The 21,452-nt window shown below is 42.0% G+C and overlaps 1 protein-coding gene across 4 annotated transcripts in view; it reads right to left on the reverse strand.

Annotated features, from left to right (window-relative positions):
• Window positions 1–21,452, reverse strand: part of LOC140200690 (serine/threonine-protein kinase Nek5-like) — a 45,763-nt gene that overhangs the window by 18,002 nt on the left and 6,309 nt on the right. For 3 of the 4 annotated variants that reach the window (XM_072264258.1, XM_072264257.1, XM_072264256.1), the window contains exons 2-11: window positions 20,634–20,774; window positions 19,340–19,436; window positions 18,410–18,507; window positions 10,621–10,704; window positions 9,798–9,868; window positions 7,617–7,703; window positions 2,923–2,977; window positions 1,347–1,547; window positions 888–972; window positions 189–313 (exon numbers count right to left, since the gene is read on the reverse strand). In XM_072264258.1, the coding sequence (XP_072120359.1) occupies window positions 189–313; window positions 888–972; window positions 1,347–1,547; window positions 2,923–2,977; window positions 7,617–7,703; window positions 9,798–9,868; window positions 10,621–10,704; window positions 18,410–18,507; window positions 19,340–19,436; window positions 20,634–20,750 (1,020 nt within the window). In that variant the 5' untranslated portion in view covers window positions 20,751–20,774. Of the gene's footprint in view, window positions 1–188; window positions 314–887; window positions 973–1,346; window positions 1,548–2,922; window positions 2,978–7,616; window positions 7,704–9,797; window positions 9,869–10,613; window positions 10,705–18,409; window positions 18,508–19,339; window positions 19,437–20,633; window positions 20,775–21,452 lie in introns of those variants that run through there. The other variant, XM_072264259.1, reaches the window with a different exon arrangement.

Here is a 21,452-nt window from a genome sequence, read left to right on the forward strand (position 1 = left end):
AAACATTTCATTTTCTACAGCACACTTGGAAGTAGTTTGGGCTCATTATGGGCTCGACATGTACAATGTACACTTCTTGGTATTTAAGTTATTACAATCCTGATTCCTTGGTACAAATAATTTCCATTGGACCACAGTTGTGATCTCTGTCAGTATGTGTGAGTATACTTAGACTCTTTATACTGCACCTTGATATTTGGTCTGTTAACCAATCCTAATGGCTTCCATCCACAATGAGCTGGTAGCAGTTTCTTATTCACACATTCCTTTACTGGTTTCTTCACATCACATTTACCTTTTTGTACCTTTGGAGCTTTCAGGTAAAGACAATAATAGACAATGGATCAATAACTGATGTATTTCCAAATGTTTTACAGTATATTTCATACATCATCTCTGTCAATTACAAAAAAAGCACCCAGATAGAAGGTGTCATAACATAATTCATTTGAAATATATTTTTGAACAGCTTACAAAGTTATTAAGTTTTAAAACTTGGTATATTGTTGAGTAAATGACAAAAGTAGCGAGAATTGGCTCAGTCAATGTCAGTATCTCCCCAGGCTGCTGGGTTACAAGTCAAAGAGATGTTTCAGAGGAGGGAGTTGCTTCCTACCTAGCTAGTACATTCTATAAATACCACAGGAGGAAACTGAATACATAATAATGACAAATACCATATTACAGTTTTGTTAATGAAATCAATGCAATCACAATTAGGAGAATCAGAAAATGTAATATGACTATTTTACACTACTGTGCAAAGTCAAAATAAACTGTCCCAATCTACTTCAGCTCCAACACACACCCATTCCATCCACTTAATCTCATGAATTTCTCACAGCATTGCACAGGCCAATTTAGTTAAAAATAAAGTGCTGTTCTACCTGGTCTTGGGGTAGCCTTAGGAGGTCTGGGTGATGACGACTTCTTTCCGTGAATAACCGTATGGCTGAATTCTTCTTTTAACAGCTGGAAACATAATACAAACACAGATGTTGTTTATTTAACTGACAGGAAATATGACCAAAATTTTGAAGATGCAGAACAAGATTCAATTCACTGTGACATTATTTTCCCTTATACAAATCTTATTATGATTAAATTGGTCAGTTTTTAAAGCAGCTTCTAGTTTTTGAATTAATAATTCAGGGATATCCATGGGACAAGATTAATTGTTAATTACATTGCGATATTTTGCAATAAAATTATAAAATATTCCATTTCTTTGCATTAGGACCTCTAGATAGTGTTCATGTTTTTAGCTTTAAATGGACAATAAATAAAACTTAATGTGGATATATTGAAAGTAAAATAAAATAAAATGTAATAGAACAAAGTCTTACCTCAGGGCTTAGGTATTTTCTGATACGCTTTTCTAAGAATGGCTTTTGTAATATTGAATTGATAGATGGTCTGTCACGGGGATTAACTTTAAATAGCTGAGCCAACAAGATCTGCGTGTCGTAAGTGTATCTGGGATGTATTGGCGCATAGTGACCTTTGCAGATCTTCACCACTAACTGATGCAAATTACTGCCCTCAAACTGCAAAATAAAATTACTGAAATCTTACCCCAAAACATGATAAACATTAGTATAAATAATACCAGTTTGCTCATCTGCAGTGCTTTATTACACACATACCTTGATATGCTCAATCTAAATCAATTCAGCTCTTATTCTCTGTTATATCCCAACACCAGAAAGCACACAAAAGGTATAGTGATGGTCGAAATACTAATAAAGAAAACTAAACCCAGCGGCAAATTCATTGTTTGCAAGTTCGGGGGTGTCATTTCAATTGAGGAACATGTTTGGTCCAGCACATCATCTTCTGCCTTGATTTTCCCAGCCATATGTACGTTTTGCTCTGCATTTAATTTATTTGGCCTTGCGACCTCGCAGCCAACCTGCTAAGCAGAGTGATCCATAGACAGCATCACTTCTCAGCTGGCAGATTCCATGGACCTGGTCCTCTGATTACCTGCCGGCTCTTTTACACCTTGCCACGATCAGCAGTCTTTGAACAGGTTTTAAATATCTCCAAAGATCAGTGACATTAAAAACCATCTAAATATTCTTAAATAATTGCAAAATAAAGACAATTTACTGAAAATGTGTTTAACTGTTAGAAATTAATTTTTAAAACTGGCATTAAAAAATAGAATTAGAAATCAATTTATCTTTTCAATCAACAGGAGCAACTCATGCAAACCAATGGAATGGTTTTACATTGTGCCAGTCCACTGTGTCATAGAGCAGTGGGGTCAGATGTCGAGTCCATCTGGCCCCCTCAGTTGAGGACACCTTGGCTTTGCTGTTGGATTCAGTGCTGAATCAAGTGGCAAAGTGAACCAGGATCAGACTTCCAGCACATTAATTTAATTTAATGTATTTGTTTATTTACAGATACAGTGCAGAACAGGCCCTGAGGTTAACAGCTAAAATTAAGTGGCCAATATTCTTGACATCAAAATTGCACTCTTTACAAAGAAATGTTTGTTTCTGGATGAGTAACATCACAGGAAAGTACAGCATTTATTGTGGCAATATTTAATTCTCTTAGGAAAGCAATTGTGAACCTTGAGTTCTGAGGGTATATGTAGTCAAAGTATTATAATAGTACTATTAGGTAGAGTTTCAACATTTAGTTGCCCAACTCTATTTAATCTTGGAAATGATTTAAGCACTATTTCATGCTAGTGGGAAGGAACAGAATTGTATTTTATTAAACATATTTTGCATTTATATCACAAACAAGAGAAAATCGGCAGATGCTGGAAATCTGAGAAGCATATACAAAATGCTGGAGGAACTTTGCATTTATATTCTTGAATTGATGGTGCACTGGCTGTTTAGCATTCAGAATTGCACATAAAAATACATCATTGGTATTATTTCTGACAATCATGGCACTTACTGGATGGCTCAGGGTGGATAACTCGTATAGGACACATCCAAGAGACCAAATATCACTATAAAAATCAAAAACAATTTCACAAACAATGAGAAAAGAAATCCATATAAAAGATTTAGCCATAAATATAAAAAATTGTGTTCAAATAGCGTTGATTCAGTACAGAAGACTTCAATATAGTTGTGATGTTATTCTAAGGAAGACTTTTACATGGTTTAACTTCACTGCAATATGTACTTTAAGGTAAACAACAGGAATTCTGCAGATGCTGGAAATACAAGCAACACACATCAAAGTTGCTGGTGAACGCAGCAGGCCAGGTAGCATCTGTAGGAAGAGGTGCAGTCGACGTTTCAGGCCGAGACCCTTCGTCAGGACTAACTGAAGGAAGAGTGAGTAAGGGATTTGAAAGTTGGAGGGGGAGGGGGAGATCCAAAATGATAGGAGAAGACAGGAGGGGAGGGATAGAGCCAAGAGCTGGACAGGTGATAGGCAAAAGGGGATACGAGAGGATCATGTGACAGGAGGTCCGGGGAGAAAGACAAGGGGGGGAGGGACCCAGAGGATGGGCAAGAGGTATATTCAGAGGGAGAAAAAGGAGAGTGAGAGAAAGAATGTGTGTATAAAAATGAGTAACAGATGGGGTACGAGGGGGAGGTGGGGCCTTAGCGGAAGTTAGAGAAGTCGATGTTCATGCCATCAGGTTGGAGGCTACCCAGACAGAATATAAGGTGTTGTTCCTCCAACCTGAGTGTGGCTTCATCTTTACAGTAGAGGAGGCCGTGGATGGACACGCTCTTAAACTTTTCGATGATTTTAAGTTCCCTGGCCCCCACCGCTTTATTTTCACCATGGATGTCCAGTCCTTATATACTTCCATCCCCCATCAGGAAGGTCTTAAAGCTCTACGCTTCTTTTTGGATTCCAGACCTAATCAGTTCCCCTCTACCACCACTCTGCTCCGTCTAGCGGAATTAGTCCTTACTTTTAATAATTTCTCCTTTGGCTCCTCCCACTTCCTCCAAACTAAAGGTGTAGCTATGGGCACCCGTATGGGTCCTAGCTATGCCTGCCTTTTTGTTGGGTTTGTGGAAAAATCTATGTTCCGTGCCTATTCTGGTATCTGTCCCCCACTTTTCCTTCGCTACATCGATGACTGCATTGGCGCTGCTTCCTGCACGCATGCAGAACTCGTTGACTTTATTAACTTTGCCTCCAACTTTCACCCTGCCCTCAAGTTTACCTGGTCCATTTCCGACACCTCCCTCCCCTTTCTAGATCTTTCTGTCTCTGTCTCTGGAGACAGCTTATCCACTGATGTCTACTATAAGCCTACTGACTCTCACAGCTACCTGGACTATTCCTCTTCTCACCCTGTCTCTTGCAAAAACGCCATCCCCTTCTCGCAATTCCTCCGTCTCCGCTGCATCTGCTCTCAGGATGAGGCTTTTCATACTAGGACGAGGGAGATGTCTTCCTTTTTTAAAGAAGGGGGCTTCCCTTCCTCCACTATCAACTCTGCTCTTAAACGCATCTCCCCCATTTCACGTACATCTGCTCTCACTCCATCCTCTCGCCACCCCACTAGGAATAGGGTTCCCCTGGTCCTCACCTACCACCCCACCAGCCTCCGGGTCCAACATATTATTCTCCGTAACTTCCGCCACCTCCAACGGGATCCCACCACTAAGCACATCTTTCCCTTCCCCCCCCCCTGCATTCCGCAGGGATCACTCCATACACAACTCCCTTGTCCATTCGTCCCCCCCATCCCTCTCCACTGATCTCCCTCCTGGCACTTATCCGTGTAAGCGGAACAAGTGCTACACATGCCCTTACACTTCCTCCCTTACCACCATTCAGGGCCCCAAACAGTCCTTCCAGGTGAGGCAACACTTCACCTGTGAGTCGACTGGGGTGATATACTGCGTCCGGTGCTCCCGATGTGGCCTTTTATATATTGGCGAGACCCGACGCAGACTGGGAGACCGCTTTGCTGAACATCTACGCTCTGTCCGCCAGAGAAAGCAGGATCTCCCAGTGGCCACACATTTTAATTCCACATCCCATTCCCATTCTGACATGTCCATCCACGGCCTCCTCTACTGTAAAGATGAAGCCACACTCAGGTTGGAGGAACAACACCTTATATTCCGTCTGGGTAGCCTCCAACCTGATGGCATGAACATCGACTTCTCTAACTTCCGCTAAGGCCCCACCTCCCCCTCGTATCCCATCTGTTACTCATTTTTATGCACACATTCTTTCTCTCACTCTCCTTTTTCTCCCTCTGTCCCTCTGACTATACTCCTTGCCCATCCTCTGGGTCCCCCCCCCCCTTGTCTTTCTTCCCGGACCTCCTGTCCCATGATCCTCTCGTATCCCCTTTTGCCTATCACCTGTCCAGCTCTTGGCTCCATCCCTCCCCCTCCTGTCTTCTTCTATCATTTTGGATCTCCCCCTTCCCCCTCCAACTTTCAAATCCCTTACTCACTCTTCCTTCAGTTAGTCCTGACGAAGGGTCTCGGCCTGAAACGTTGACTGCACCTCTTCCTACAGATGCTGCCTGGCCTGCTGCGTTCACCAGCAACTTTGATGTACTTTAAGGTATTGTCTTTGAATACAATTGATCATCATAATGTCACACTAGATCAGCCCCTGATAAATATTCTACTTAGTTTTGCCACCGATCTAATAAAATAACTACAATCACACAAAATTGTTTCATTCTTTATTTCAGTTTCTGCCTAAGCTCTTTGAATGTTACACTTTGATTTTAACAGATTCTGTTTAAATGTAAAATATTTTCTTTTGCCATTATGTGATCAAAGTGTTAGGGAAGTTAATCCTACAAGGTGTATCCTCACTGACATACCGCTGAAAGCTAAGAGGATGCTCAGCTTGCATGGATAATATTTTAGCAACCCTCAGCAGTAGTCAGTTTTGTGATCTGGACAGGGTGAGGAGGCACCAAGGCACAGCTCTGATGCTTTCTGTGTGGAGTTCACAGGATTTGGAGATTGTGTGTATTTTCACCAGGAGCTCTAATTTCATCCCAATGCCCAAAGTCAAGTGTAGCAAGTAATTAGGAAGGCAAATGGTATTTTAGTCTTTAACACAAAGAAACTTAAGTACTGGAGTAACGACATATTACTACAATTATATAAAAACGTGATCAGTCTGCGCCTGGAGTATTGTGCACCGTTTTGGTTTCCTTACCTAAAGAAAGACTATATCTACTATAAAGGCATTGCTGTGAAGATTCACTGGACAGGTTGCAACAGTGGCTGGTTTGCCATACCAGGAATGATTGATTAGATTATGGAAGTACATCTTCATCCCTTATCAGTAAAGCCTGCTTCCACTTATCATGTCAACTAAAACTTTGGCAAACTTCTATAGATGTGCAGTGGAGAATTTATTGACTGACTACATCATAGTCTGGTATGATAACACCAATCCCTTGAACAGAAAAAGACTGAAAAATTAGTGGATATAGCCCAGCCCATCATGGGTAAAGCCTTCCCCACCATTAAGTGCATCCCCATGGAGTGCTGTCACAGAAAAATAGCATCCATCATCAGAGACCCCCACCATCCAAGCCATGCTCTCCTCACTGCTGCCATCAAAAAGGAGGTACAGGAGCCTCAGGACCAACACCATGAAAAGCTACCCCTTCAATGATCAGGCTCTTGAACCAGAGGGGATAACTTTACTTAACTTCACTTCCCCAACACTGAACTATTCCAACATCCTATGTACTTACTATCAAGGATATCAAGGACTCTTCATCTCATGTTCTTGATATTATTTTGCTTGTTTTTTTCTGTTGTTTCTTTGTATTTACTGTGAATACCCCCAAGAAAAATGAATCTCAGGGTTCTATATGGTGACCTATATGTACTTCGATAATCAATTTATTTTGAACTTTGAAATTTGATCATCTACTAGGCTCTATCTCAAAACTAATCCCTCATCTTCTTCACCTGACTCTATCTGCCCATCATCCTCCACCTCAGCTGGTTCCTTCTCTCTTCTCTCTGCTGACTATGCTTCTTTTATACAGTTAGTCCCCATGCAGGGTCTCATCCAAAATCTCAAACATCTCCTTGCCTCAACAGAGGCTGCCTGGTCTGCTGGGTTCCTCCAAGCATTTACATTTTGCTCGTTATTCCAGCACCTGCAATACCTACAGATTGGGGATTGGCTATTCAAGGGCTGAGATGAGGAGAAATTTCTTCTCGTTGAGGGAGATGAATCTTTGGACTTCTCTATTCTTGAAGGCTGTGGAGGTTCAGTCATTGAGTTCATTAATTCAGAAAAGAAATAGATAGATTCCTAGATATTAAGGGAATGAATAGATAGGTGGATAGCACATTGATGTAGATCACTTATGATCACAAAGAATGGTATAGAAGGCTCACAGGGCCAGATTATCTACTGCTCCTTTTTCTAATGTTCTTATTGTTTACATTTGAATTATCTTTTCACTGGCCTGTAATTGATGAAACTTCCAATTTCAGAGAGGGATCCGAACTGCGATAACTTATTGCCCTATTCATTGACTGGACTTAACTGAATGAATGCTGAACCAAATTTAGACCATAATGTGTTTGCACTCCAATATTTTATGGTCAAAATTTGGTGATACTAAATAAAAGGTGATACCGGCAGTAGGATAAATGCAAAATACTTACGTTTTGTTATTGTATGGTCGATTTTCACATATTTCAGGAGATAAATAGTATGGTGTTCCTATGCATGTATGTGCTAACTCCATGGTACTACAAGAAGAATACAAAACAGGAAACCAAAATAGCAAAAATTATATGATGCAACATAAATAATTTGACACCTTTGATCCACTTTGAGCCACAGTATACATTTTAATATAAAACCACTCTCTGAAATAAAACCCAATTTGATTAGCAGCTTAATTAACTCAAGTATTGAAAAACTATTACGTGGCTCACAGTAACTTTACAAGCACTGATGTCTGTAATACACTCCCATGGGTATAAGAGCAAAGAGATCCTTCTGCAGCTGTACAGGGCCCTGGTGAGACCACACCTGGAGTACTGTGTGCAGTTTTGGTCTCCAAATTTGAGGAAGGACATTCTTGCTATTGAGGAAATGCAGCATAGGTTCACAAGGTTAATTTCCGGGATGGCGGGACTGTCATATGTCCAAAGATTGGAGCGACTGGGCTTGTATACTCTGGAATTTAGAAGGCTGAGAGGGGATCTTATTGAAACATATAAGATTATTATGGGATTGGACATGCTGCAGGCAGGAAGCATGTTCCCGCTGATGGGTGAGTCCAGAACCAGAAGCCACAGTTTAAGAATTAGGGGTAGGCCATTTAGAACGGAGTTGAGGAAAAACTTTTTCATCCAGAGAGTGGTGGATATATGGAATGCTCTGCCCCAGAAGGCTGTGGAGGCCAAGTCTCTGGATGCTTTCAAAAAAGAGATGGATAGAGCTCTTAAAGATAGCGGAATCAAAGGTTATGAGGATAAGGCAGGAACTGGATACTGATTGTGGATGATCAGCCATGATCACAGTGAATGGCGGTGCTGGCTCAAAGGGCCGAATGGCCTACTCCTGCACGTATTGTCTATTGTCTATTGGAGCTTTTCCTGAATAGTAGAAAACAAAATAATTCAAATAACAGTGTGTTATTAGTTAGTGCATTACTTTTACATAATCTGTTGTTGTTACAATTAATTAATTCAATTAACATAATTAATTTCATGGCAATGATTTTCATTTGTATCATGACAGCCATTCAATATTAGACTATGTGGAAGGAATATACTAGTCTACAATCAAATATTCTAAAAACAGAATAAATATCAAACTTTAGCTGAAGAAAAAAAAATCCTGTTACTGAAAAATGTGATCCATTATCAATAATAGACCACTGCTTCATGGGTTCAAAAATAAAATATAAGGCTCATTATTATTTCCAGTTTTGTTGGCATTATGAATTCCTATGGGGAACAGATTTTCAGCATTTGGTATTGAGTATAAAACTATTTCTAAAGTATCTTAACTGTAATGCAAGTCAAGAGGAAAAATTGCCTCAGAATCTCAGAGCATTTTCCTCATCTACAAGAATTTTTCCAAGTGGTTGTAAAATGCAATTGAAAGGGCACCTGATTCTTCAGCACTTTAGTTAAATGTCATTTAAAATTGCTTTTGCAGACCCATGGACCTAATATCTTGCTTCTATATATGAAATCTGATATAGCTTTAATATTTTTCCATTCAAAAAATTGAACTAAAATGATAATCCTGTTTACATTTTAGGAATCAAAAACTTGCAATGACACAATTTCTATGTTGTTATGGCAATAAATAAAGTGTGCAAAGTTAATATACAAAGTGAGGTTCTCTCATATTGGTGGTTGTCACAACATCTAGGAATCATTTAGACCTAATGTAAAAGCTGCTTTTGTCATTTCAAAGAACACTTGCCTTTTGTCTATAACAGATTAATTTTCTCATCCACAGCCCTCCATGACTCATTTACAATTACTTGCGAAACCAACTTCCACCACTTTGTTAGAAGGAACATTACAGATTATGACAACGTTCGGAGTTAAAATATTTCTCCTCAGTTATTTTCTCATTTGTTTGAAAATGATTTTAAATCTATAACTTCCAGTTGTTGATTCATTCATCAAGGGAATAGGTTTTCTCTATTTATATCAAACCTTCCTGTCAATCTGTTGAGTTATCTCTAAATATACCTGATTTAACTTTTTCAACCTCCCTTCATAATTGAAGGCCATGGTATATCTTGGTTGAAGTTTCCTGTACACAATCCATTAGATTATTTGCATAAGAAAACTGTAATCTCAAAGACAACTTACTTGTTCAACATACGTGCTATTCCAAAGTCTCCTAGTTTTGCAGTTTTTCCATTATTACAAAGAAAAATGTTCTAAGAATGAAAATATTATTAGTTTTCATAAAGATATCTATGACAAAGACAGCACACTCACAAGCCAATTGTGACCATTTTTCTAGTGTGAAAAACCAATGTTTAATTCCAGTCATGAAATTCACTATTTTTCCCAAATGCCAGTTAATATCACAAAGTCAAAAGAAAAGAAGGAACATAAACATAGTTGCACCGTGTTTAATTCATTGGAACTGAAACGTTTTGTATCACCATGATGAAATGAGGTAGTGAAAAAAATGGTCGTTCTTTATCAGGAGTGGCCATTGGAACATTGTCCCGAGGCCAGTGGTACTAATTTATGACCTATTTCACTTGGTACTCCCAACATAAGGGAGTAGCAAACAGTTTTGAACAGAAAAAGAATACACAGGTAAGAAACTCACAGGAATTCAGATATATTTAGGATTGTAGACATTTCAGAAAGTCTTGTTAGCTTAGTAATAAACTGAGTGTGGCACAACACAAAGGCTCCTAGAATGGCTTTTAATTAAACCATTCACATTTATTAATTTGAAATCTAGTAATCGCTGAAAACGATTACAATTATATTTCTAGATACTATTTCACTACAAACGTTTCAAGTATATTCAATTTTGATTAGCGATTGGCATTCCATCAAATATTTAGAGTGATAAGATATTTTAAAGGTAAAATATTTTGAAAAAAACTCAAAATGTTTCCAACAGGATTGAATATATCTGCTTATTATTATTATTTTCTTCACCTTTTACCTGTGTTTTAATGTCCCGGTGCAGGATCTTCCTATCATGAATGTGCTTCAGTCCCAGGCAGATTTGTACAAACCAGTCCAAGACCTAATGGAAAGGTTAGCGAAGTACCATTTAGGTTTCACATTTAAGTTCAAGAACAATCAACTGTGGAAACCCTAATAAGTGCCATTTTAGCAGTTATCCCACTTTCCTTCCCTGTACCCACATCCTCTCCCCTGGACTGGTCAGAATTTGAAAACTTGGCATTCTGGCTCCAACCTGCCTTATTCCCATCCAGCCTCATGTAGGTTCCAAACTTAAGGAAGGTGGGAGTCTAAGCATACAAATTAAAGTGTAACACGCATAAAATACTAGGAGAACTCAGCAAGTCAGGCAGCATCTACAGAGGGGAATATTCTATGGAGATGACATTTCAGGGTGAGACCCTTCTTGAGTATTCAGGACTCATTTTGGTTCGGAATGTTCTTGCTCACATCTATTGTTTGTATGAATTATGTTTTTGCCCTTCCTCTGTGCATCTGGCATTGGTCTTTATTTTTTTTTAATTGGGTTCTTTTGGGTTTCTTGCTTTGTGGCTGCCTGTAAGCAAACAAATCTCAAGGTTGTATAATTTATGTATTTGTTGATAATAAAAGTACTTTAAAACTTTGAAGATTTCCAGCATCTGCAGAATCTCGTGTTTACAAATTAAAGTTGTAACCCATTAGCCTTATTGATATGGGAGTACAACATTTACTTCAATCCAGCAGCATAATCAAGGCAGCCAAGGTTGGCCTTGTAAAATGACTTTCTCACAGCTGGCAGAGTTGCTGCCTCACCCTGACCTAGGTTTGATTCTGGCCTTATTTTCCAAAGTACTGCCTGGCTTTCCCTCAGGTTCTCCACTTTCCTCTCACTTCCCAAAAGTATGCAAATTGAGAGATTAATTGGCCACTGTAAATTACCCTTGGTGTCTGCTGATAAAATCTGGGGAGTTGATGGGAACATGTGGAAAACGAAATGGGTTAAGATGTGATGTTTGGTGGTTGGTGCAGACTTGGAGAGCCAAGGGGTCTCTTTCTGTACTGTACCTATCCATAACACAATGAGAACAACTTCTGAGCTTGGCCTTCCCCAATTGTCATGGAAAGCTGCCTACTTTATAAGTCTTCTTTCCACCTCCTGCGAGACTGATAACTAACAACTTCTGTCTTGATTGCTGACTTGCAGTCCTCTGGTGTTAGATGAGAGCATCTGCACGTGTCAGATGTGAGTCATGGGCCTTTGATTAAATGGAATCTGTAGGGTGTCTGAGCTATTTGGCTTTGCCTTGTTCTTTCAGTCTGCAAACCCAGCAGTCACCTTCCCTTTCAAATTAGTCTTGGCATCCTCCCTGTCACCGGCACAAGATTGAAAATCAAAATACCACAGGCATCAAATAATGAAGTTCTGAAAATGATTCAGCATCAGTGCAGAATGAAGGAGAGTTAATATTTCAAGTCCACAACCCTTCATCAGAATTGGAAGATACCTGAGGAGACTCGTTAGATAGTACATGCACAAAAGACGTGTGCAATTATTGTTGCCCTATTTCAGAAAGGATGTGGAGAGATTGGAAAGGATACAGAAGAGTTTGACGAGGATGCTGACTGGATTAGAAGGAGAAGGAGAAGTTGGACACACTTGAGTTATTTTCTCTGAAGCGTTAGTGGCAGAGGGGAGACCTGCTTGAAGTTTATAAAATTATAAAAGGTATAGATAGACAGTCAGAATCTTTCTCCCAGAGTAGATGTTACAATACACATCTAGAGGCTCAGTGCTCAATCGTAAGCTCAACAGAGATATGGTTGGGCATTTTGTTTTGTGTTCAGTCCTTGTTCCAGTTTTCATACCGTGTCTCGATCCTTGCCTCAGATACTCCAGCATTTGCGTCCAAACCATCCTTCATCAAGGTCTCTCGTCACAGTATGATTGACCCTAAACATGGATCCGGCAGGGTATCAGTGTCTTTCATCTGCTGTGGCCAGCCACAGTGAAAAGATTTCCAGACAGAGCCTGGAGATGCACAGCCTCCAGGCTGCCGAGTGTCAACCTCCACAAGCAGGAAGGCAGAGTCACTTGGATGAGCCTGTCAGTCACTCTGTGGAGCCAATATATCTGGGTTCTTGCCATGGCTTCCTCACTCAATGCTCATTAGTGTTCCAACTCCAGCCGTCCCAGTTTCCTTCAGAGCACAGAAAGGTGGCCTTCATGTTCTCCCTCTTGACTGGGAGAGCCCACGTCTGGGCCTTTGTGCATTGGGAACGAAGGTCAGAGATTTGTTTGGACTTGGAGGAATTCATGGCCACCATGAGGAAGATGTTCCATCCCCAGTGGAGCCAGATGAAGATGAAGACTGCCTGATGAAGATTTGACAGGGTGGACAGTCAGTGGCTGACTATGTTATTGAGTTCTAGACTTTGGCCCAAGAGAGTGGTTGGAACAGAGAAGCCTTAGCCACTCTATACCACCACAGACTCCGGGACAAACTAAAGGCTGCCATCACCTTAAGAGAGCCAGCAAGGGGGAGAGGTTCTCATTGACCTGTCCATTCGCCTCAATAGTCGCCTGGCAGATCATAAGAGGGACTACATCATGGGGCCAAAGAGGGCTAACCCAAGCCTGGCCCCAACCCATCACGGTTCCACCCCCCCCCCCGATGATCAGCCTGCCTCCTGCTTGGGACTCAGTCGACCCCACGCAGATCAGTTACACAAGGCTCTCCGCCAATGAGAGGTCCTGGCGTCGGAATCGAGGCTAATGCTAATACTGCAGGGAAGCAAGTCACCCGTGGGCCAGATGTCTGAAGCTGCAGCCATCAGGACAACTGGTAAGACTGTCCTGGGCTGGGAGGACTGTGACAGAAACAGCCTCCATTCCCAACCCTAAGGGTTCAAGCATCACGCTGAAGGCAGAGATCTCCTGGGGTATTAACAGAAGACAGGTGAAGGCTTTGGTGGACTCTGGGGCAGCTGGTAATTACCTGGACTTGGGGACTTCCTGTTGACTCAACATATCACTGCAAGGGTTGAGCCAGTCCATGTCCAAAACTGTCTTGGACAGTCAACCACTAAGTTCCAGGCAGATTCAGCAACAGACAGTGGTGTTGCAGAAGAAGATAGGGGATCATGTGGAAGACACTAGTTTCTGTATTATTGACAATTATATTATTATTTCTATATTATTATAGGCAAATTGCAATGGGTCCAGGTCCTCGCTGAGGCAGGAGTTCAGTCTAGTCATAACCAATCTCTCAAAGCATTTAATCACTGTCGATGTGAGTGCTACCGGGCAATAGTCATTAAGGCAGCCCACATTATTCTTCTTAGGCACTGGTATAATTGTTGCCTTCTGAAGCAAGTGGAAATTTCTGCCTGTAGCAGTGAGAGGTTGAAAGTGTCCTTGAATACTCCTGCTAGTTGGTTGGCACAGGTTTTCAGAGCCTTACCAGGTACTCCATCAGGATCTTCTGCCTTGTGATGGTTCACTATCTTTAAACACAGCCTAACATCGGCCTCTGAGACAGAGATCCCGGGGTCATCAGGTGCAGCAGGGAGATCTTCAGCAAGGGAAAGGCCTCGACTCTTCCACCACACTGACCCTACGACTGTGCTATCGATCTTCTGCCAGTTTCTTGTCCTCCATGGAGGCCAATTATACGTGCTCTCAGATCCAGAGAGAAGCGCAATGTAAGCGTATATAAACGAGAGTCTTGCTGTGGTATTCATTCAGCCCTCCACCTCATGAGCCGCCGCAGGCATCTTCTTCGTACGAAAGAAAGATGGGAGCCTGCAGCCATGCATTGATTATAAAGGATTAAACCACATAACAGCCAAGAATCGTAACCCCATTTCCACTCATGAATACTCCCCTCGAGATTCTCCAAGGAGCAAGAGTATTTACCAAGTTAGACCTGCGGAGTGCATACAATCTGGTCCATATAAAGGAAGGTGATAAGTGGAAGAATGCATTCAATACATCAACAAGGCTCCACAAGTACCTAGTTATCCCATTCGGCCTTGCAAACCTCCAGCAGATTCAGGCCTTTATAAACAACTTGCTCCGGGATACTCTCCATAAGTACACCATCGTCTACTTTGATGATATCCTAATCTTCTCAAAGTCCATGGAGGAGCATGTCACTCACATCAGGGATATTTTAAAGAGACTTTTAGACCATGGACTTTATGTCAAGCTAGAGAAGTCCGAATTTCATATGACGACCAGTTCATTTTTGGGTTTCATCATCTCCCATGCAATCTCAAGATGGACCCTACCAAAACACAAGCAGTCAGAGATTGATCACAACCATCCAATGTCATACGAGTCCAACGATTCCTGAGGTTTGTTAACTTTTACTGGAAGCTCATCAGGAACTTCAACTCCATGGTAGCTCCACTGAGGGCTCTAAGAAATCCACGGGCCCCTTTATCTGGACTACTGAAGCAGAGGCTGCTTTTGCAGAGCTCAAACAATGGTTCACATAGGCTCCCAACTTGGTTTCACCTAACTGGACCTTCCCTTCATTGTGGAGGTGGACGCTTTGGACATCAGAGTGGGTCCAATGTTGTCTCAATGGTCACCTTCAGACAGTTAACTGAACCTGCGTGCATTCTACTCCAGGCGGCTATGTCCAGCAGAAAGAAACTATGACATTGGGAATCAGGAGCCTCTAGCAGTTAAGTTGGCATTAGAGGAATGGCATCTTAGGCTTGAGGAGGCCATGAGCTTGTTAATTGTTTGGACAGACCACAAGAACCCGGCTTATATTCAGGAGGCCAAGCATCTGAATTCCAGGCAGGCCAGGTGGCCTCTTTTCTTTAACCGTTTTAATTTTGTCTTGGCGTATCAACCAGAGTCAAAGAATCAAAAACCTTGTCTCGTCATTTGAATAAACTCGAAGGAGAGATGCAGCTTGCCTCCATTTTGCCCTGAGCTAAGGTGATAGCACCAATCAATTGAGTATTGATGAGCTTGTTCACAAGGCCCAGGCACAAGGGGAGACTTCTAAGGATGGTCCTCCATGTTGACTGTTCAACCCAAACTCCATCAGGTACTCCAGTGTGGACATTCATCAAGAATGACTGTTCACCCAGGGATTGCCAGGACTCTCGAGTTCATAGAAGGTATTAGTGGCTGGACAATATGTGCAGGCATGTGAGGTGTGTGCCCAGAACAAGGAGCCCCATACCCATCCTCAAGGGCTCCTCCGTCCTCTACCGGTTCCAAACAGACCATGGGGCACACAACTCCATGGACTTTGTCATGGGTCTTCTGCCTTCCAAGGGGAAGACCACTATCATGGTAATTATCGATCAGTTTTCAAAGGCCTGCAGATTCATTGCCTTGGACAATGCCATCATCTGCAGTGGAGATGGCCAAAATTGTCCTGGACCAGGTTTTCAGAATCCATGGTATTCCAGTAGAGATTGTCATGGATCATGGTCCACAATTCATATCCCGTTTCTGGAGGGTGTCTGTAAACTGATTGGTGCACCAGCATGTCTCTCGTGGGTTTCACCCATAGTCCAATGGCCAGACAGAGAGAGTCAACCAAGATTTGAAACAAACCCTAAGATGCCTGGCCTCAGGAAGACCTGTGGAAAGGTGCAGTCATTTGACGTGGGCAGAAGTTACCCACAACACTTTACAGCATTCGGCACACGGTATTCTCTGTCACTCTTCCCTGAGCAAGAGGCCGCGGTTGGGGTTTCTGCGGCCAAAGATCTTGTCCAACACTGCAAGCAGAAATCGATTAAGGTAAGGCAGCTTTTGGACTCTACCCGGAGGTCGGAGACCAAGGCTAATTGAAGGAGAAGACAGGAACTTGCCTCACAACCTGGACAACAGGTCTGACGTTCCACTCAGGATTTCCCTATCTGGGTGGAGTCTAGAAAGTTGGTGCCCAAGTTCGTTGGGCCCTTCAGGGTCCTCAAGAAAGTAAACCCGGTGGCTTACATCTTGCAGCTCCCTAGTACCCTGAAGCTCAATCCCACTTTCCACATCTCTAAATCAAAACCTATCAGCACCATTCCCTTGGCCCCACCACCACCACCAGGTTTATCAATGGGGAATGTGGTCCTCATGGTGAGCAGAAATTTGGACTCATGAACTGTTTGGGATACTCAGCAACACCTTCTGGACTGGGAGGTATTCGGACCTGAGGAAAGGTGCTGGATGCCTGTAAAGGACAATCTTGGATCCGGTTCTCATCCATGACTATCATCAGCATCTCTCTGGACAGCCAGGGCCATCTGGAGTTAGCTGTGGGGAAGAGTGTCCTGGTATGACAAGCACCCAACCATGCCAGCTTCTGGGGTCTAGAAGCTCAAACGCCCCAGAGTAACTGGCGCAGCACCTTTATGGGCTCAGGACCATCCCGTTAAATGGCAATCATGTGTTGGCACCAACTTCAGTATTTATGAAGCACCTGAAATGAGGTTCAATGCTCAGTCATAAGCTCAACTAAAGATATTGTCCAGCATATTGTTCTACGCTCCGTTCTCATTCCATTTTCACAACTTGTCTTGATCCTTGCCTCAGGTACTTCAGCATTTGGGACCTCACCATCCTTCATCAAGGCCTCTCGACAAAGTAGAAATATTATATGATATGCACTTATGATGAGAAGGAAAATCTTAAAAGGAGATTGTGTGTGTGTGTTGCTCGGACTTCCAGCATCTGTGGTTCTCTCTTGTTTGAGAATAGATGTGTTTACTTTTAGATAGACACATGAATATGGAGGGAATGGAGATTTAAGCTATTTCTTTTACTTCTTCTTTTTTCAATTATGATACTGCTCCTATTGGAACCAGTGATTTACATGTTGATGGTGTTTTCAGGCTGATTGAGCAACCTGGCACTCTGCTGTCTGTGAGGGAGTTCTGAGCAGAGTGCTCGGCCTGAGGGCAAGAAGTTAGGAGACAGGGCACAACCCCTTGATCGACTTCATTTCTCGATGATTAAAGTATCAAGCAAGATTGAAATCAACGGGGATGAGAGTGGAAGGCAAATGAGTATTTAGTGTCATCTGCCTGCATTTGACCGGTCCCTCTCTCCCTCTTGCTCGCTGCTTCTGAGTGAAAGTGCCTGTGGTTGACCGGTCTCTCTCTCCCTCTTGCTAGACACTGCAGGAGGATGGCGCTGAAATCTTGGGTCTTGGGCAAGGTTTAATAAATGTGGTTTGTGAATTGGACTCTATGGTTCATGTTATGATGTATTTCAGATTTCTGATTACTCCTGCTTTCATCGCTATTTTCTGCGATTTTGATCAGGGCAGACTGGCTCTGCGGCTGGCATTTAATGAACAACAAGCTACTGAATTGAACTGGACCGAACTAAACTGAACATTTCCAGACTGTTTTGATTACTTTGTGGTTTGATGTTTTATATTGTGTTTTCTGCTCATTTTTGCCATTTGCCTTGTTTGCTCTTCTTTTGCACGTTGGGTGTTTGATCAGTTCCATGGTGTTTCTTTGTTTCGTGGCTGTCTGTGGGAAGACATAGCTCAGGGTTGTATATTGCATTCATACTTTGATAATAAATGTACTTTGGATCTTGAATCTTGAATGTGCATGGAGAAGGGATTAGTTTAATTTGGCATTGTGTTCAGCACAGACATAGTGAGCTGAAGAACCTGTTCCTGTGCTGTACTATTCTATTGTTCTGTTTAAGTCTAGTGAATCCAGGATTTCTTCCCCTGCTCCACATCCTACAGCATACAGCACGCCTCATGTCTACCCACCAAATCAAGAGCATATTTGGTCCCTACCTGGTCCTCTTCAAACCAAACACCTTGTTGCATATTGACTCTGTGCATCAGGTCACCACCATCACAGTACTCCATTACTATGTATAGATCTTGTCTCTCTGCAAATGAGATACAAATGATTCCTTTTATAAATCATGTCCATGGCTTTTAAAAGGAGATTTATTTAACTAACATCATCCATATGGCTTTAAATGAAATTCAAGAAAGCAGTCAAGAAGAAAAAGTATTCAACTAACAAACAACAGATTGTGGGAATTAGCTTTAATTTTAGGCTGTGCTTAAACAAGTAGGAGCCAGGATAAGTCAAAAACTCAACTGTCCAGACTTCTGCTAAAGCCATGGCATCAATATATTTTGGTAGGAAGTACAGACTGGAGTCCAAATGATGGGAAGCCCAGAGGGCTTTCTATAGGTTCTGGAATGGGGTTCTGGATGCCATTTATAGAAATCTAGACCATGGGAGACCTAAACGTTCCTTGGATTGATCAAGACAACAATCACACCTGGCCCACATAGGAAGTTACTTTATTGTTCATATAAAATACGAATGTGTGAGGGTCTCTCCAGCTTCTGAAGCACAGCACCTATAACAATGGACTCTAAACACAGAATATATGTTCAAGTATATTAACACAAAATATAGACTTGCAGTTTTAATGTAATCCTTTTTCGTACTTAAAGGACTGGGGTCAGCTCTTTATCCTAACATATTGTTTTGCAAAGGAAGGAGGAGAAGGAGGGTTAGTGCCAAACATCAATTCAGTCAAAATATTTTAGCCGAGCAGGACACTTCCTGTGAAATAGAAGCAATGGGACAATGTATCACCAAATGGTTGGTTGTCTTTACCCACATGATAGAAATCAGTACTTTAAATCACCAGTTAACTGAAAATATACTGCAGTTATCTGAAAAGAAAGAAAAATAGAGACCTTCAAATGAATCCAGAAATGTAACAATGTTAGGATGCTTCATTTTTTCCATAAGCATCACTTCTTTAAAAGAAGCTTCTCTTTCTTTCTGGCGCATCTGAGAGCAAAAAGATAAAATATTTTTAAGTTATAAAAACAGAAAATCGTGGAAGTGCTCAGCAACTCAGCTCATGGATAGAGGAAAGGAGTTAATTTTTCAGGTCATTAACCTCCCACTGAAGATGCCGGAAACTCTTCAGGACATATTTTTATAGTCCTGGTAGGTCAAATATGATGACGGAATATAATATAGAATTAAAGGTAAGACCTTGGCAGTGTGGAGGATCAGAGGGATCTTGGGGTCCATAGGACACTCAAGGCTGCTGCGCAGGTTGACTCTGTGGTTAAGAAGGCTTCTTCCCAGGGCTGGAATGGCTAGCACGAGAGGGCACGGTTTTAAGGTGCTTGGAAGTAGAGAGGAAATATCAGGGGTAAGTTTTTTATGCAGAGGGTGGTGAGTGCGTGGAATGGGCTGCTGGCAACGGTGGTGGAGGCGGATACGATAGGGTATTTTAAGAGACTCCTGGACAGGTACATGGAGCTCAGAAAAATAGAGGGCTATGGGTAAACCTAGGTAATTTCTAAGGTAAGGATATGTTCGGCACAGCTTTGGGCCTGTATTGTGCTGTAGGTTTTCTATGTTTCTACGTTTCTATGAAAAGAGGACTGGGCAGAGGGCGGGTGCAAGACATTTTGGTCTGGGACTGTGAGAGTGCCATTTCTGCTGTACACAACACCCAAAGCTTCATGCATAGTATAACAGGAAATTCTCAGCACTTCGCATGCATGCAGGCATTTCTTCCATAATCACCCATAATAGCAGTAGATCTAGAAAGGGTGGAGGAGAACCAGAAGCAAGGGGAGTGTGGTGAGTTGGGGGGGGGGGGCGGGGGCTGGACAGAAGGTAGTAGTATAGTACGGGGGGGCGCGTAGGTTCCTGTTGGTGATGGTGATGGTCATAGAGAAGTTTAGTAATGCAGGAAAGAATATAAGATTAGGCAAAGACTAGAAGGTAGTCAGAAAGAATGGGGAGAAGATCAGGAAGCAGAGTGAAGACCAGAGAGATTGTTAAAAAGATCATAAAGAACCATTTTAATACGTTTCACCAGTTAGGTAGTTATTACAAATGCAAACCACATATAATCTGTACAATTTTTGTCTTATTGGCAGGAAACAACTGGTTTTGTTCATTAAATATCTTACATTTAACCATATTTTCAGTCTAGAGTAGATTTATTTTGGATGTCACCCTCACCTTTGCCATTTTAATCTGTTTTATCACAACCCGTGTGCTGTCACCTTTGGCTTTAACCAAGAAAGCTTTTCCAAATGCTCCTTCACCAATCTGCCTGATAACATCATATTTATCCATTGTGGTAGATAATCTGTAAGAAACCTAAAACAAAAAATACATCTTTTAATTGCAAATTTGAAGATCATTTTTATGCAGACAGTAGATACAGTAGATACTGGAATCTGAAGCAACACCAAAAGGTTTGTTGGAGGAACCAAACAGGTTGAGCATCATCGATGGTGGGAAAGGACTTGTACCTGTTTCACGTCAAAACCCTGCCTCAGGACTTAAAATGGAGAGGGGAGATAGCCAGTATAAAGAAGAAGTGAAACAGGGACCAACAGGGACTGATGGACTGAGGAGGGCGGAAGGAGGACTGGAAGTGAATCAGAAAGGAAGGTTGCTGGGGAGGGGGGCGCAGGGGGTAATAATGAGCAGAACAGGAAGTCACAGAGGTGGCAGTCCCTGCAGAAAGAAGAAAGGAGTAGGAACAGAAGATATGGGTGGGAGTGGGTCTCAGAGCAACTGGCACCCTCACACTAACCACATCTCCTCCACACCAATATCCTTCCTTTCTTCTTCTACAGGAACCACTCCCTCTGTGACTGCTGATCTGCTCATCCATCTCTACCCACCACCCCATGAGCCCAGGCGCTTCCCCCTACCCCATAGGAGGTGCAATATTTGTTTTGACAGCTCCTTCCTAACCACCACATAGGGACCTAAACAGCCCTTCCAGGTGATGCAGTGATGCATGGACTCTTCCTCCAACTTGTCTGC

Source organism: Mobula birostris, chromosome 7 (genome assembly GCF_030028105.1).
Source record: "Mobula birostris isolate sMobBir1 chromosome 7, sMobBir1.hap1, whole genome shotgun sequence".
NCBI lineage: Eukaryota > Metazoa > Chordata > Chondrichthyes > Myliobatiformes > Myliobatidae > Mobula > Mobula birostris.